This window comes from Oxyura jamaicensis, chromosome 2 (genome assembly GCF_011077185.1).
Source record: "Oxyura jamaicensis isolate SHBP4307 breed ruddy duck chromosome 2, BPBGC_Ojam_1.0, whole genome shotgun sequence".
In the NCBI taxonomy this organism is placed as follows: Eukaryota; Metazoa; Chordata; class Aves; order Anseriformes; family Anatidae; genus Oxyura; species Oxyura jamaicensis.
In genome coordinates, this window is record NC_048894.1 from 65,326,692 (window position 1) to 65,344,645 (window position 17,954).

At 39.0% G+C, this 17,954-nt stretch overlaps 1 protein-coding gene across 1 annotated transcript in view; it reads right to left on the reverse strand.

The window, feature by feature from the left end:
- Positions 1–316: 316 nt before the first annotated feature.
- GLB1 (galactosidase beta 1) overlaps positions 317–17,954 on the reverse strand; it is a 51,182-nt gene continuing 33,544 nt past the window's right edge. Inside the window, exons 12-16 of the mRNA XM_035317719.1 lie at positions 16,001–16,090; positions 14,020–14,133; positions 12,782–12,913; positions 9,369–9,608; positions 317–1,811 (exon numbers count right to left, since the gene is read on the reverse strand). Of these exons, the coding sequence (XP_035173610.1) occupies positions 1,551–1,811; positions 9,369–9,608; positions 12,782–12,913; positions 14,020–14,133; positions 16,001–16,090 (837 nt within the window). The 3' untranslated portion in view covers positions 317–1,550. The remainder of the gene's footprint in view (positions 1,812–9,368; positions 9,609–12,781; positions 12,914–14,019; positions 14,134–16,000; positions 16,091–17,954) is intronic.

Genomic DNA, 17,954 nt, shown 5'->3' on the forward strand with positions numbered 1-17,954 from the left:
TTCAGACTAGGAGCTCTGTGGCTCAAGTGAACCGCACGGGAGTGGTTTGAAAGCCCCTGTGGCAGTCAGCTCATCAAACACATAGCAGAGGTTTTGATAGTGTAGCGTGGATCCTTTCCACTCTCTCCTCAGGTGAGGGTAGCAGTCTGCATTAACTGAGAAGAAAGAGTCAGGCTTTTGCACTGGCTATCTTAAAGAGGGTGGCACCTCAGAGGACCTCGCAGTCTATTACAACTGTTTTGTTTTGCTTCACTTTGCACAAGTCTTCAGAACAAAACAAATGAGACAACAACAAGAACTCCTTGTCCACAGAGACTTTACAACCTCATTTCTCACTATTTTAATCACTATTCCTCCTCCATTTGCTCCCTCCGAAACAAACACAGGAAGGATTTAATCTTTAAGGAACCATTTTAATAACATGAGACAAATCAAAAGGGAACAACCACAGATTATGAAAATATTTGATTTTGTCATCTTAATATTTTGTTTAAATCTCACCAAAGAGTTTGCATGATTGACACCAAAATCCTAAGAATCAAAAAGAAGATTCAGCCTGCTGTAGAAAGTCAACTTTTCAAACGACTGCATATCTTTGCAAATACCAGGCACTTAGATTATCAGTTTACTGGAACAAAACATAAGGCATGACTTAAGTTAAAAAATTTGAATTCTGTTTTATTCAAAAACTACTTTGAAGGTTCTGGCCTATGAAGAAGAGGCATTACAGGCCCATTAAAAAAAAAAAAAAAAAAAAAAATGTTAAAAGGAAAAATGGCTTATTTTAAGACTATATTCTGCAGGCAAGTTAATCAGAGGCTATGGTTACCAACCAAAACAGCCTAAATTTCACTAATGTTCTAGTAAGTGCCGATTTAAGTCTCTGGAGACAGTAGAAATGAAGCAGTCAAATGGCTTTCAAAGAGAGGATAGAAGCAGACTACAAGATTGCTCTCCACTGTCCACATTACTGCTGTTTGGATCAGCTTGCATGAGTGCTCTCTTCCACATTTGTCACTGCTCCCATAAGAAACCAAATGAATTTTTTCATAGGTCATTTGCATGGAGGTGAAAAAAGCAGGTCCGTTCAACGTTGGCAGTCAGTGCAGAATAAAATGATACTGATACTAAACAGGTAATAAAAATCAGATGAAAGTTGTCTAGTCCATTGGCAGCACAGACCTACCAGCCGTGGGACTGTGAAGCCCTTTTGTAGGCTTCTCTCCAGTTGCAAAAGATGGTTAAAAGAAAAGCAGAAGGTTCCTGTAATGCAAACAGCCTACAGGAATGCATTTTTAGTATACTTTGATGCTAAAATTATCTTCTAGATGAGTTCAGTTTGACAGTTAAAGGCAAACTCTAAAACTACAACTTTTCTTTTTCAAGAGAATTTCAGAATTTAACTCTGGCCAGCCTGAAAAAAATATTTGAATATAAGAAGCTGTCTCTGCTAAACAACTTACTGATTTACACTGACTCTTTAAAAAAGGGAAGCATGTTTAAAGGGAAAAAGAAGCAAATTGGGGGTAGATAAGGAAACACTCAAATCGTTATAGATAGTTCAGCCATATGTCTCTTAAAAAGAGTGGGGGGGGAACATTTTTGTACTGTGTAGTTGCATTGATAACTGGTTTGTCTACAAATTCTATCTCGCATGCCTGGGTGTTACAGTGTGAATGCTCCAGTTCCAATACTGTTATGTTATTTGGCACTGATGAAACAAGTATATTCCTTGGAACAAAAAGGGTCAGTTGAGGACCACGGGCTGGCCAGTAGCGACCAAGATTAAAACCATTTATCCAAATTTGCCCCTGTTAAAAGAAAGAGAAAACATAATGAAGTTTTAATAATTTGACAGAGATCAAACATCTTAATAACTATAAGCATAACACATTTCACATAGCAACTGCATTTTCTTGATATTTCAGTTCGATAGAACACAAGGACAGATAGATAGAACACAAGGACAGATAATCTGTTGAAGAAATTGCTACAAATAGTCAAAAGGATCTAAATTCCCCGATGAGTTGATATTTAAAAACAAAGTGGTCAGATTCTAGTCATGCCAAATATGACAATACTTCAGAAAACAGAATTGCAGGTTCCCAGCACTGAATTTTGTGCCAAGTTTCACACCAAAGCAAACCCTGAAAATTGTATTTACTTGAAGCTGATCGTTAAAAGGAGGAAGAACTCACAAAAGAAGAAAGCAGATCCTAATTTCGTTATTGTTCTCTGCAAAAGTGTAATATTATGCTATCTTCACACTGCTTTCCTGTTCTATGATTTCCAGAAAAAGATACACGTCTTGTCTAGACACATGACATTCAGATGTTTATTATACTAGCAACAGTTTAGTCAGCAAAATAAATTGTGAAATGATACTGCAAGAACACTATTTTGTTTTAGTTACAACAGTGAATCTTTGATGTTTTGCTATTATTAATGTAAATTCAATGTCATTGAATTTACTTTGTCACACAAACTCTTCAAATTACTTTTATAATGGAGGTGGCCAGAACAAAATACTTTTCTAATATTATAAATATCCCAAGTTAAAAATAGAAAATAAAATTAGGGAAGTAAAAAGGAAATAAAATAAGTCATTTATACACCAGAAAGTAGAGACATTGGAGTGAAACAAGTGCAGGTGTTTCCAAAAGTCTTTAAATTGATGAGCTGCCAAATGTTCAGCAAAATTATAGAGGGATTCCTGAATTGAATGGAATCTTGATTCATTAAACAAGACATAAATTGATTTGGACAAGCCACTTGCTTTTTTTCCTCTTAAGCATCCTTTTCACCATGTCAGACAACTGACAGTTTGGCAAGCAAGGAAGAGGATGGGAACAGGTAACTTCATCTGTTTTCCCTCTTGCTGTGGCCTCTGGTAATCAGAATGTAGAGGAAAAACTCACTGGTGGCATAGATGTAAATAGATAAAAATAATTGAGTCTGAGTCTGAGTCATTGAGTCTCAGTCTGAGTTCCATCTGAGTCGCTGGAAAATAAGGACTCATTGCACTCTTGGTGATTTTTAACATCATGATGGATAATTAAAAATCAAATAATACTCATAAAAGATTTATAAAAGCACAATTGTAGTATACTAAATATTACTGTTCAAGGTGTTTTGGAGGTAATTATTTTTTCTTTTTCAAGCATTTACAAAAAATATTTTTATGAAACTTGTGAGAGAAATTTTATAAAGATATTGTATAGCTGCAAATGCAGATGAGTTATTTTGTCTCTGTATCCACTATCTCAGTGGATACATAGGAAAGATAGGATCTTTCCTACCTTTTATAGCGCCAAGATGTTAATAAACTTTGACTTTAAACTTTTTTTTTTTTTTTTAGTATTTAAATCAAGTTCATCTCACTTTGTGGCTTGTTTCTGCTTTATTAAAGGACAAGAGAAGAACTATTTATTCAAGCTCTTTACTTTGTTTCTATACTACTTTTAGAAGATAATATAGCATTAATGCAAGCTATCCCGCCCCCCCATGCAAGATACATTTGCAGATGTACCCACTACACAGTAGACTAGCTACTATACAGGGTGACTGTAACCCTCTGGGAAGTAGGAGTACAGTGTAGGAATCAGCTGCATTAGATTTCCAATGCAGCAGGTACAATCACACAGGTCTGTTTCTGATCTTAATCAATCTCTGGTTATAACTCAGTTTTCCAAGAAAACTATGAATTTCATTTCTCATTTCCAAACTGCCATTTGGAACATTATATTAACACTGCAGTTTCTAAAGACTGCATATTCAGGAGTTTGTACATCCCAAAACAGGAAAACACAGCATCATACATGCTGCCAACAAACATATCTTTGGAAAAAAAAAATAAAAAAAAAAAAGAGAGAGGGAATAGAACTCTATCTTCAGAAAGATTTCCTTTATCAGGGTCAGCAGCTACAATCCACGATTCCACAGAAATAAAGAACAATCCTGACTCCAAATTAAATAAATAAATAAATCTGACCATACATCCAGAAGGACATGCTCTTAAGCACAACCATGCTTCATTAAGTGAAGGTGAGGGAAATTTTGTTAATAGTGAAGCTTTTAAAAATCACAGCAGGCAACTGAGCTACAACGATAGGTCATGACTGTTAATGCCACATCATTCTTCTGGGCTGTCCAGCATGTCATATTCTTTGTCTTCATATGGAAACACAAGATAATCATTAAAACTGCATGTTTTCTTAAGAGTTGTTTGCACAGTTTTTCAAATACTCAACCACCTGGGTTTTAGCTCCTATTAGAAGTCCCTCTCCACACCTTGTTATCAGCAATTTATACAACTGTGCCTCAAGGAATTAAGGCCCAGATCCAATGGGACCTGAGTAGAATTCAAACTCTTACAGCCCTCTACCTTACAGGCATTGCTAATTGGTAAAGTTATCTAGAAGTCTGAGTTTCTGCCTTTCTTCTCCCCACACCCTGTTTCACCTCAATCTTATTACTCCTGTCCAACAGGTCAGGGAAAAAGATTCCCACTGAAACATAAGAATTCTTAAAAAGGAACTCATTTGCCATTTCAAAGATAGGAAGATGGTTCATGATTCATTGGGTCACAGAATTTACCGGAAAAGCCCCAGATTCCAGTTCCTGTGCAAATAGCTATTGTTGGATTTTATTCTGTGATTGTGTAAGATACGTACATATATAGGAACAGGGACAAAGAGATTTCCTCATCCAAGCTCAGTGCCCGCAACATTAGATGTCTGCAATGAATCAGTCTCCTGCATATTATGAAGTGCTTTAACCACTGCAAAGCTGTAGATAGATCACCAGCACCTTCATCTCCTACTCTGTTTTAATAACAGTAAGTGAACTGCTTCAGAAAGGATTAACTTTGCTACCTAACACCAGCACTCCTGAAGCCTAGAGTTGAATGCTTAGGCCTCTAAGAGGAGTGGAGCTTCAGTGCACATATTCTACTATCTGTGCCTCCCACCAGCTACATACTCATCTTGTATGCTGTTTCAACCACAGCACTGTGAAAACATACTCTTTTCTGTTCTAGCTATTCTCCAGCCCTATCAGAAGTTCCCATTCAAGTCTGCACACGAACTTCTCATTGCAGTGCTCTCTGATCATAGAATGACTTGGCTTGGAAGGGACCTTAAAGATCACCCAGTTCCAAATCCCCTGCCACAGGCAGGGATGCCACCATGATCTAGACCAGGCTGCCCAAAGCCCCGTCCAATCTGGCCTTGTCCACTTCCAGGGATGGGGCATCCACAGCTTCTCTGGGCAGCCTGTTCTGGTGCATTACCACCCCCTGAGTGAAGAATTTCCTTCTTATGTCTAGTAAAAATCTATCCTCTTTTAGTTTAAGACCATTACCCTTGTCCTATCACTACCTGCATGGGTTAAAAGACACTATATTTTTTATAAGACCCCTTTCAATATTACCAAAAAGCTGCAATGAGGTCTCCACAGAGCCTTCTCTTCTCCAGGCTGAACATCCACAGACCTCTCAGCTTTTCTTTGTAGAAGAGGTGCTCCCTATGAGCATCTTTGTGGCCCTCCTCTGGACCCAACTCTAACAGCTCCACATCCTTCTTGTGCTAAGTGTCCCAGACCTGGACACAGCACTCCAGGTGGGGGGCATCACAAGGGCAGAGCAGAAAGGCACAGTTCCCTCCCTTGCCCTTGCTGGCCACCCTTCTGATAATGCAGCCCAGGACGCAGTTGGCCTTCTGGGCTGCATGCACGCACTGCTGGCTTTTTTCATCCACCAGAACCCCTAAGTCCTTCTCTGCAGGGCTGTTCTCAAGGAGTTCTTCTCCCAGTCTGTCCTCATATCAGGGATTGCCCCGACCCAGGTGCAGCACCTTGCACCTGGACTGGTTGAACATGATTAGGTACACAAGCCCACTTCTCAAGCTTGTCCAGGCCCCTTTGGATGGCATCCCTTCCTTCTGGTGTATTAACTGCACCACTCAGCTTGGTGTCATCTGCAAACTTGCTTAGGATGCACTCAATCCCACTGTTTATTTCACTGGTAATGATATTAAGCAGCACCAGTCCCAAGACAGACCCCTGAAGGACACCACTTATCACTGGGCTCTACCTCGACATGGCAGCAACTGGCGGCAACTCTCTGGCTGCAGCCCTCCAGCAAATTCCTTATCCAGTGAATGGCCCACCCTTCAAATCCATCTTTCTCCAGTCTGGAGATCAGGACATTGCATGGGACCCTGCCAAAGGCCTTACAAAAGTCCAGGTAGATGACATTGTTTGGTCTTCCCTTGTCAACTGATACAGTCACTCCTTCATAGAAGGCCACGAGACTGGTCAGTCGCAATTTGATCTACTCAGTCCAGTTACAGGTAAACTCCAGAAGACAGGCATTAACAGCTCAGAGGAAGCAGTCTAGGTGATTTTTTAAACAGCGTGGAAGATAGTTTCCTGACACAGCTGGTTAGTGAGCCTACCAGGGGAGGTGCCCCGCTGGACCTTCTATTCACAAACTGGTGGGAGATGTGGTGGTTGGCAGTTGTCTTGGGCAGAGTAACCACAAAATGGTACAGATCTCTATTTTTGGCAAAGTCAGGAGGGGGACCAGTAAAACTGTTGTCTTGGACATCCCAAGGGCAGACTTTGAGCTGTTCAGGACACTGGTCAGCAGAGTCCCTTGGGAGGCAGTTCTGAAGGGCAGAGGAGTCCAGGAAGGCTGGGCACTCCCCAAGAAGGAAATCTTAAAGGCTCAGGAGCAGTCTGTCCCCACGTGCCCAAAGACAAGCTGGCGCAGAAGACTGGCATGGCAGAACAGAGAGTTGTGGGTACAGCTTAGGAAAAAAAAGAGGGTTTACGATCTTTGGAGAAGAGGGCGGGCAACTCAGAAGCATTATAAGGATGTTGTAAGGATGCGTAGGGACAAAATTAGAAAGGCCAAAGCTCATCTGGAGCTCAATCTGGCTAGTGCTGTTAAAGATAACAGAAAATGTTTCTATAAATACATTAACACAAAAAGGAGGACTAAGGAGAATCTCCATCCTTTACTGGATGCGGGGGGAAACTTAGTGACAAGAGATGAGGAAAAGGCTGAGGTGCTTAATGCCTTCTTTGCCTCGGTCCTTACTGGCAAGACTAGTTGTTACCTGGATACCCAGTTCTCTGAGTTGGTGAAAGGGGGTGGGGAGCAGGATGTGGCCCTCACAATCCACAAGGAAATCTTTGGCAACCTGCTACAGCACTTAAACGTACGCAAGTCAATGGGGCCAGATGGGATCCACCCAAGGGTGCTGAGAGAACTGGAGGAAGAGCTGGCCAAGCTGCTTCCCATCATTTATCAGCAGTGCTGGCTATCAGGGGAGGTTCCAGTCAACTGGCAGCTAGCAAACATGACACCCAGATACAAGAAGGGCCAGAGGGTAGACCCAGAAAACTATAGGCCTGTTAGTTTGACCTCAGTGCCAGGGAAGATCATGGAGCAGATTATCTGGAGTGACATCACGTGGCACTTGCAGGGCAACCAGACGATCAGGCCCAGTCAGCATGGGTTAATGAAAGGCAGGTCTAGCTTGACGAACCTGATCTCCTTCTATGACAAAGCAATGCGCTTAGTAGACAAGGGAAAGGCTGTGGACGTGGTCTACCTTGACTTCAGTAAGGCTTTTGACACCATTTCCCACAGCATTCTCCTCAAGAAACTGGCTGCTCTTGGCTTGGACTGGTGTACACTTTGTTAGGTTAGAAACTGGCTGGGTAGCCGGGCCCAAAGAGTCATGGTGAATGGAGTTAAATCCAGTTGGAGCCTGGTCACTAGTGGAGTCCCTCAGGGCTCAGTACTAGGGCCAGTTCTCTTTAATATCTTTATCGATGATCTGGATGAGGGAATCGAGTGCACCCTCAGTAAGTTTGCAGACAATACCAAGTTAGGTGCGTGTGTCCATCTGCTCGAGGGTAGGAAGGCTCTGCAGGAGGATCTGGATAGGCTGCACCGATGGGCTGAGGCCAACTGTATGAAGTTTAACAAGGCCAAGTGCCAGGTCCTGCACCTGGGGCACAACAAGCCCAAGCAGCGCTACAGGCTGGGAGATGAGTGGTTAGACAGCTGCCTGGCAGAGAAGGACCTGGGAGTATTGGTTGATAGTTGGCTGAATATGAGCCAGCAGTGTGCTCAGGTGGCCAAGAAGGCCAACAGTATCCTGGGTTGTATAAGAAACAGTGTGGCCAACAGGACTAGGGAAGTGATTGTCCCCCTTTACTTGGCTCTGGTGGGGCCGCACCTTGAGTACAGTTTTGAGTCCCTTGAGTTCAGTTTTGAGCCCCTCGCTACAGGAAGGACATGGAGGTGCTCGAGTGAGTCCAGAGAAGGACGACAAAACTGGTGAGGGGTCTGGAGAACAAGTCTTATAAGGAGCGGCTGAGGGAGCTGGGATCGTTCAGCCTGGAGAAGAGGAGGCTCAGGGGCGATCTTATCTATTGCTCTCTATAGGTACCTGAAAGGAGGCTGTAAGCGAGGTGGGGTTTGGTCTATTCTCCCGTGTGCTTGGTGACAGGATGAGGGGGAATGGGCTGAAGTTATGCTAGGGGAGTTTTAGGTTGGATATTAGGAAGAACTTCTTTACTGAACGGGTTGTTAGGCATTGGAATAGGATGCCCAGGGAAGTGGTTGAGTCACCATCCCTGAGTGTCTTTAGAAGATATTTAGATATAGAGCTTAGTGATATGGTTTAGTGGAGGACTTGTTAGTGTTAGGTCAGAGGTTGGACTAGGTGATCTTGGAGGTCTCTTCCAACCTAGATGATTCTGTGATTCTGTAACATTGTCTGGATCCATACTTACGGGCATGCTACTAGCAGTGTCCAACTCTCCCTGTGCTTTGTAACAGGATCCATATTTCTTACACAGCAACAAAAATATGTTCTTAGTTACTTTTAATTAATCAGTGTAACCAGAGAAGTGTCCTGTAACATCTCACTTTCTCCAGAATGAAAACTGTTTCATCTCAAGGCATGGAATTCATTCTATCCCTCCAAAAAGCTGTTTATATAACACTGAGACAAAAAAAATCCAAAACACAACCACTAAATGCAGCATTTCTATAAAGTCTGATAGCTGATCTTTTTCACTCTAGGAAAAACTACAGGGTTTTTATGTGATTCTCCCCTTTCTAGACCAATACCATGTGCCTTTTGATTATAAGTTTCCCTCTTCTTCATGGTTTATCTCCAGATTTACTTGTACCAAGGAATACATTTCCTAGTCATTTAAATGTATTTGACAAACACCACCATTTTCCTTCTTCTACCCAGCCAAAGAGAGGTGGATTTTGACTTTCTGTAGAACTTCCAGAACCTCTCTCTGAGTGGACTTCAAGCTTTTACAGCAAAAATTTGTACCTTTGTCCAGCCAGGAAAGTTGACATAGGTGTCTTGTGGCAAGTCTGGAATCCCGCCAGGAATTAAAAGTCTACCAGTGTAAAAAGTAGGTGTTTCATAACTCAGTGGATTGCCAACAGATCTCTTTGGTCGGTCAGGGTAGCCATGAATGGAATGGTTCACTGCTCCATCTATGTCTAGAGGGTAGATTTCCCATTCAACAAGTATATCTTGATCAAGAGTTAAATTTGAAACTAGACCCTAGGAGGAAGAAAAAAATGCAACATAATTAGCTTCACGTTATTGAAGTTATTCAGCTGCAACCATGAATCAGTCAGGACTAAAAGCATGTTTGAATAAAAGTACTTGGAAGAGCTGCCAATCTGTGTGGAAAAACAAGCATCTGGTTTTCACCAAGTTATAAGCTTTGCTCAAGAATAAAGGATTTTATTTATCCTCTGTGAAAGCACTGCACTTCTTCAAAGTTTTAAGCTTTCATCAATGCCCAATTTTCCTTTTCAAGTTTTTTTTTTTAAATTTAACTTAAGATTTCTATTTTGCTTTAACATGAACATGATTCAAAAACATGGGCTTAATAAAAAGCAGAAAAAGCATTACATAGCTCAAGATTTGAGATACCATCAAGAGATTTGGTAACACTGAGTCAATAACCCAAGACATTAACCTGCACAATAGCAGAGGAAGCAGTATTCACTTCCTACAAGTCTTCTACAGCTAACATATAGTATCACAAAATCAAGGTGCATGCTTCATGACCCCAATTCAGTGAAATATTTTAAGTTTACAGTCAACTTCAAGCCCCCAGACTTTACTTTGTCTGACAATCAGTTAAAGTATTGCAACATAGCTTTGGCCAAAACTTTCCAACCTGCCTCCCTAAACCCATCTTTAAGTGTTATGTATGGTGTGATTTTTGAATGAAATGAAGTGCCTACAAGCACTCTTACTTTCGTCTGCGTAAAAATGCATATGCAATAGTCCAGATATGGACACGAATTTGCCAAGTAAAACAAAGATATAGGTGGCAGTGAGAATGTTTGTTTTAAAAAAAAAAAAAAGCAAAAAAAAAAAAAAAAAAAACACTTCCTTTGTTTCCTTTAAGGACACTTAGATCAGCGGATGTTTTAAAACCAAAACCCTCTTAAGATTCTTTCCTAAAAGCTAGATGCCTAGTTCCACTTCAAATTAAAAAAAAAAAAAAGTAAGAAAAAGCAGCTGAACAAAATTCAGATTTTCTTGAAAGTGTAAGGCTTCTGTAAGGCTTCATCAAATGGAAACCTCTTCCCTGATGTTATATATGAAGCTATTTATGAAGTCACAGAATAACAAATAACCTATGCATAATTATTCCCCATTTTCAAAATCAACACAAAAAATACCTGCCTCAAGACACACAGTGAGGGAGTCTAAGGGAAAAATCAAAGTATATTTTCCAAAGCTACGTGGAGAAAGCCTCCCTCTTCTATGTGAGAGGATCGAGCTTTTCAAGGATTGTTCTCAAAATGTGTCTGCTAAATTTGCTTTTACTCAGTCTTTTTTACTCAGTCTTTAAAAGGTTGAAATCCTGGTATAAGTGTAAATTGAAACTCAAACTGTTGAATTTGAAACTCAATTCTGTTACCATAATTTAGCAGTAAGCACATAGATTTCCTTATCATCTGGCCTGATTATTTAATAAACACATTTCTGCTGCCTATATATGAAGGCAGAACACTGGGGAACTAGCTGCCCTCTCTTGCCACTCATAAAAAGAGTAAGGATCCTTGAAAAGACGGTATGAACATAGTTGGCACTACTGCTACCCACTGAATTGATATGCCACAGAAAACAGTTGCTCATACTTTTAATTCATAGACTTTTATACACCCTAAAAGTTATATTGCTTTGCCTTGACTGGAGTCTTAGAATAACTGAAGATACACCTAGAAATCCACATCACAACACACTTGATAAGATAACTGGTCAACTAGTCCCCTTTAAACCAAACCCGAGCTTCAATCCTTCTCTGCTGTTTAATCATAACCAATACAACCTTCTTTAAGAATGCAATCCGGCCCATCCTTCTAATGGTAGCAAAACACAAGTGTGAAAACAGTCAATTCCAATTCTGCCTAATGGTGATCTTGTAAGACTTACCAATGTATGTTCTATGACTAAACTGTATTCTGCAAAATGACCAAACTCAATCATAGTTTGTGACCTCATCAGCAAGGCTTAGAAAGATTCATGCACACTTGATATTACTTTTTACCCCTTCTTATAACTTTAAAAGTCCCACTTCCTCACAGCGCGTGCCCTTAGCTAGTAACTAAGTAGTACAGGACAGCATACATCGTTCCTGTGATGCTGCATTCAAACAAACCAAGAAATACTTTGGACAAGTCTGAGAGGAAACAGGAGCTTCTAATTTACCTGCTGTCACCTGCAGCACCAAAAGACACCACAATCACCAGTAATAAATCTCTAGTCATTAAACATTTGACCAGCTTTCTGAAAGAACACTGCCAAATCAATTTAGGTCAAGTCAGATCCAAGGGGAGTCTACACAAAATGTTCTTGCAGTTAAGGGCCTGCAATTCTCATCTTAATGAGAAAGCTTTCTGTCATACTTGGTACAACCTAGAAATATCAAAAACTAACAAAGACAGCATGCCATGGCACTGAACACTGCAGAAACACACCACAAGACTGGCCTCTGTAATAGTTCTCTCCCTTCCCCCTCATTAAGAAGCATCACACAGCACTGAGGACCCCTTAAATTCCAAAACCAGATAAGCTTCCTTTTTGCTCCTGCCTTTCCTAGTGTTACCTTAGTGGTATTGCCCCTAATGGCAGGGCACTGACAGTTCCAAAGCATAGCATGGAAGCATTCATGAGCTTTCTGATAATTCCAGGTCAGTACAAACCTGAATTGGCAATGTTGCATGATAAAGTGCTTGTAAGACAGCCTCTCTTAGCCAAACTGAAAATATTGCAAGGGTACACTACTGACAAGTGAAATAGGACATAACAAGAGGTACAAAAGTAAATATGCACAAATACACCCAGAAGCATTACCTCAGGAGTCACAAGCCCCAAAATGTGACTAAGACTAGACTGATTTCCAGCCTATTTTTGAATTTACCCAAATAGCTTTGTGTATCTTAAAATTTTAGCTAAAGATTCAACTCAACTACAACTCAAAGTCTTGTGGGTGACACTTTGTCTAATAATACATGTGAACCAACAAAAAAAGATGTCTAAGTTTTTTATTCCACTTTGATTTCTGTGACCAGAAAACTCACATGAAAACTAGTGAGGAGTTATATTTTCAGGTAAAGTTACAGCTGTGTAATCCTGATCCTTTTGCTGTTTCTAACCCATGTTTTTTAACCCATAAAAAATTATCCAGTTACTTCATTGATTCTACTTACCTTGAAATCATTATTGTATCTACCATAGTTGACTCGGCCCATATTCTCTATCAAGATATCCATATTTGCTCCAGCCTTCCCAGTTATATTTATCATTAGTGATTTATCCCTTTCAAGGATGCCTTGAAGAACCTATATGAATTACATCAAAGGAAGAAAACAGCCGTTGAAACAAAACCCCATCATTTGTCTCTTCAACTTACATGAAGATAAAGTAGAAAAAGGAAACAAACAACCAAAAGTAAAATATATATTTTCCTTTCCTCCTCCTGTATGCAAACACATACATACACAATCACACAAAAAGTAGATTTGTCAGTATTTCTATTTCAGTACATCTACTGGATGTACTACTAGGCACATCAGCTCTATTCATCTAGCTGATGACGTCTCTTTCCTTAGTTAAATTAACTAAATCAACTTTTAGAATTCTAGTAGCTTTTGATGCACGTGGTTCACAAAAAGTTCACAGATTTAACCTGGTAACTAAAAAGATTTTGCAAGTGTCAGAGGTAAAAAGATTATTCATCTTCCATTTAGCTCACATCAATATTTAGCTTTATTTGTTCCCATTCTAACAACATCAGGAAAGAACCTGACATGGCCACAATGGTGATGAGAATCAGCACTGATCAAAGAATAATTAAAAAAATGGACTACCAAAGTCCATGAATTACTATTAATTGTTATTAAGCAAGAACAAAACACTATTTAAGGAAAGAAAGGCAAAGTTTATATCCTGTACAATATACTTTTTTTTTTTTTTATAAGACTTGTGATCAGAAGCCAGTTTCATAACTTAAGATGTATGTTAGGGCTTCTATTCCCCCCAGCTCTCTTCCTCCCTCCAACGGGAAAAAAAAAACACATCCATAAACACTGTAGATAGCCATTAAGTGTATATATCATTACTGCAGTTAAAAGCCTGCAAGTAAGCCCTCTTCTTCTAGCTATTTTTTCAATGAAGTCATGAATCTATATAAACATTCACATCTCAAAAGTGCAAACAATTACACGTTCCTTAGAAGAGACAGATAGATACTCATATTTCCTGAAATATTAGGAACATTTAGTACAAATCTACAGTATACTTCTATATTTTTTTCATCTTATTAAATAAATTTATTTAATAAATTTGTTTTTGTTAAGATGTAGAAAAGAGAAAAAAGGCAGATTGTATTCATCTATCTCACGAAGGCCATTCGTGGCAAAAATGTATACCAGCAAACAACGTTTACCCCATCCACAGAGACATAAGCACGATCATGTACTCCATTTAAAGGTGAAGACAGTTGTGTTGGCTCCGTACAGTTTTTTGGAAGCTTAGTTCTGTACAGTACAAACCCAAAATACTAAGAAAAGAAAGAAAAATCCCCAGATTAATGAACCAAGTTATTCTGTAGCTTCAATTCAGGTCAAGAATTAGATATATCCCACATTCCTGCCTACACGCTCAGATTGAAACATCAACTTTCATTCACTTCAGATAGCATCTATCAGAGATAGCAGCTTCAGATTAGAGTTCACTTTGACCTTTAAGTGATGGGTGTAAATTCCAGTTTCCTTTTTTTTTAAAAAAAAAAAAAAAAAAAAACTTGTTTCATCAGTACATTTACATAACTTTAAAAGACAAGGGTCTTGGCTGCAAAGGCATTTCCTCAATAAAAACAGAAGTTAATGACTGACAGCATCATTTCTTCATTAAAATTGATTAAAATATTTGGAAAATCCCTTCATAACTGATTTTGTATAAGAAATTTCAAAGTGCACTTGTCAACTGACATATTCATCAGTTCGATATTGTTTATTTCACAAGCTATCTGCTTTACATCAGGAACATTTCAGAGTATTTTTTCATCAAGTTCCCCATTAGTAAAGAAAAAAGTATCAGTTGTTAGATATTTTTTCTCAGCACAACAGTGAAACAAATTAAAACCAATAAACAATTGCATTGTCAGTAGCCACAAAACCATTTATCTGGATTAGAGTATGGCAGGAAGAAGAAAGAGTAAACCATTTCCAGTCCACTATAATTACCACAATTACATTACATTTGTAACAAGGTGCCCAGAGAAAATGATAAAAAAGAAAGTAAGTGGAGAGAATCTATGCAGCACCACTGGCTGCCCTCTCAGCTGTTTTCCTAAACAGGGTACGAACAGTGGGAAGAGCAGAGGATGAGAGAAGAGCCCACAAGAAATTACATCCATCTAATATGTCCTACTAGCTTCAGCTTCTCTCACACCTCTCTCTATTAATGGCTTGGAAGGGAAAAATACAAGCTTTGAATCCTTACTTGACTAATGCCTTAGAAAATGTCATAGGCACCTATTGAACAGCATACTCTCCCTTTTCTCCCTCCCCCAGCTACCATCATCACATTCTCTTCACAGTTTATTACAGCTATAGGCAATCAGCATTGATACTCCATTCTCTGTTAAATTCAGTACAGAAGTGATCAGGAAGCCATATACCCTTAGTGGAAAAACAGTCACTCAGCAGCATGGGAAAGTTCTTTTACTCTGAGGAAGTCATCAAAATTGACAAGGAAACTGATGCAGCAAGACAGAGGAAAGAATGGGAGACAGCAGAAGCCATGGGAAAATACAAAAAAAAAAAAAAAAAAAAATCTCAGCTAGTGGGATGAACGCCTTTGGCAGGGGGGTGCAATTCCACAGGTTGTTCCCTTATCACATTCCCTTGACCCGCCATACTTTTAGTAAAGAAAAATATTAAAAATAAGTAGGGAGCCCATAGAAGTGTCAAATGGATTACAACCCCCAGCTCCAGGTTCCCTGACCTGCATGAAGAAAGCAGTGTTTCAGCCATTGTTCTCATTCTGGTAGAGGAAGAGAGGGGGAAAAGAGGGGGAAAAAAAGGGAAAAAATACTGAAGAAAAAGGTAGCACAAGGGAAAAAAAAAAAGATCTCACAAACATGAAAATCAGTACTTCAGAGAGAAGACAGATAAAGGAGAAAGGCTGGACACTATATATATTTACATTCATGAAAAGATGAAAACCTTAGTTGCAAAACAAGAGCACTGACAAATATGGAGAGGTCTCCTGTTCACAAATCCTGAACACCATTAAAACACTATTACTTCCTGTGCTGAGATAAGGTATAAGACACAGTGGATATACAAGGAGCCATTCCACTGAGGGTTGTTCAGCTAAATTTGACAAAATGGCTGCAAATTGCCTACCAAAGGAATCCTTACCTGCTTTAGCTGAACAAAGGTTAGTGGGTAAGTACTTTTCACTGGTCCAGCAGGTGACAGCCTGTCAAGAAACTCCACCACAGTGCCCACCTGCAGCACATAAAAAGCAGATACATGAAAGTCAGTGAAATTCAATCTAAATATAACACCTTTAATATCCAGCCACCTTGCCAGATAGCTACATATTTCCAATAGGAAAGCAAAGAAATCATTTTTACAGGCACATTACTAATACAATACAGAGAACAGATGAAATCTGAAAGAAAACAATGTACAGAGGAATGTTTTAAAAATCCAGGCCCTTTAAATTTTCTATGCATTCATAAAAGTGACTCATTATTTAATGAGAACTAACCCGTGAGTTTCTCAGTAACATTATATAGGCAAACACTATAGCTCTGGACAACTAATAAAAAACAACTACATTACTGAATCTTTACTCCATTATACTTACATTAAACTAAAGAAAGTACCACTGATTTCCAGAGAGTTACTCTAGAATCATTCTGAGATAATTAGAAATAGAATTTGGTTCCATCAATAGTTATCCATGCTGAATTTACTCTATTTAGTCTTATATGATTTTAGAAACCCTAAGGCTTTTTTGTGTCATGTATAAGTAGATGGACTGATTTTAGTGAGACTGGCAGCAAGGTATAGGCTAGTCACATTCTTAAATACCTTGCTGAATAAGGATTTACATATGTACAAATTACATTACAAATTACATTGCCTTTTGTTGCCATCTGCAATTTTCTTTTGTGATTATAGAAATTTTCTACTCATCTACAATTCTTTCTCAAAGTCCACTATTAATTTGATACGTTAGTCAAGATGCACACAATATGCCTAGTATCTTACAGACTCAAAAAGTCATTTCTATTCATGTTTCAAACAAGGTCTCAGTCTGTTTCACCATAAGTATTGTCACTTTTCAGTATTAATTACAGATCAAGCATTCAAAGCATTTCCAAAATGCAGATTTACTTTCAATTACTTATAAAACAACAAAAACAAAATAATTTTAAAAATCAGATATTTAGAATAATGAAAAAGTGAATATTCTACAAACTTCTTAGGTTACTTCAATAACAGAACTATTAAATTTTTGCACAGGATACATGAAAATAAGCACTGGTGAAATATTAAAATATACACTATTTTGTGTAAAATCCTTCCATATGCAACAGAAGTCATCCTGAATCACCTGTGTACATGAAATTATTTCTTCAGTATATGCACATAGATCTAAATGGACTTTTGAAGGGAGCTTATCTCAGCTTTAAATTAGGAACAAGAAAGCAGGAGGCAGCCATAAGCACACAAAGGGTAATAGGGTAACGCCATCACTTCCTGGAGGTTGGATCTACTTTGCTAGTCCATAGCTAAGCACCTTCACTGTGGCAAGACTGTCAGACAAATGACAGCTTCCAAATTTTTAATGAAAGTAGCTTGCTCCTCCGTTTTCATCTTAAGCACTTTACTTAAAATAACAATCAGTTTTCAAAGAGTTAACATTTGCAATGTTAATCTGTAATGCAGGACCCAGTAGACCACAGGAGATTGAATCGCTGGCATCTTTGCAGAGATGATTATCTTTGCAGAGACACTGACAGAGCTGATAGATAAAATCGAGCAAAAACCCTATGAACATTCATAGTCTAGGCCCCAGGCAGACAATGAAATTAAAAATGAACATAAGTGATGTTAACTTGCATGTGGTCACCTGAATGACCTACTAACTGGCAATGAGTGCTGCTTTGTGCCTTGCTGAACTGAGTATTAACTTATTAAGGTGTCTGCCTCGCTTTCTTTTAAGATCCTGTTATCAAGGGGGCTTCTGTTTTTCACATAGGTAGACCACATATGATTCACTTACTTACTGGCTTGGTATAAAGTCACTTCTTTGCAACTTTAATGGATTACTTTTATTCACTTTATCACTCTTAAGTGT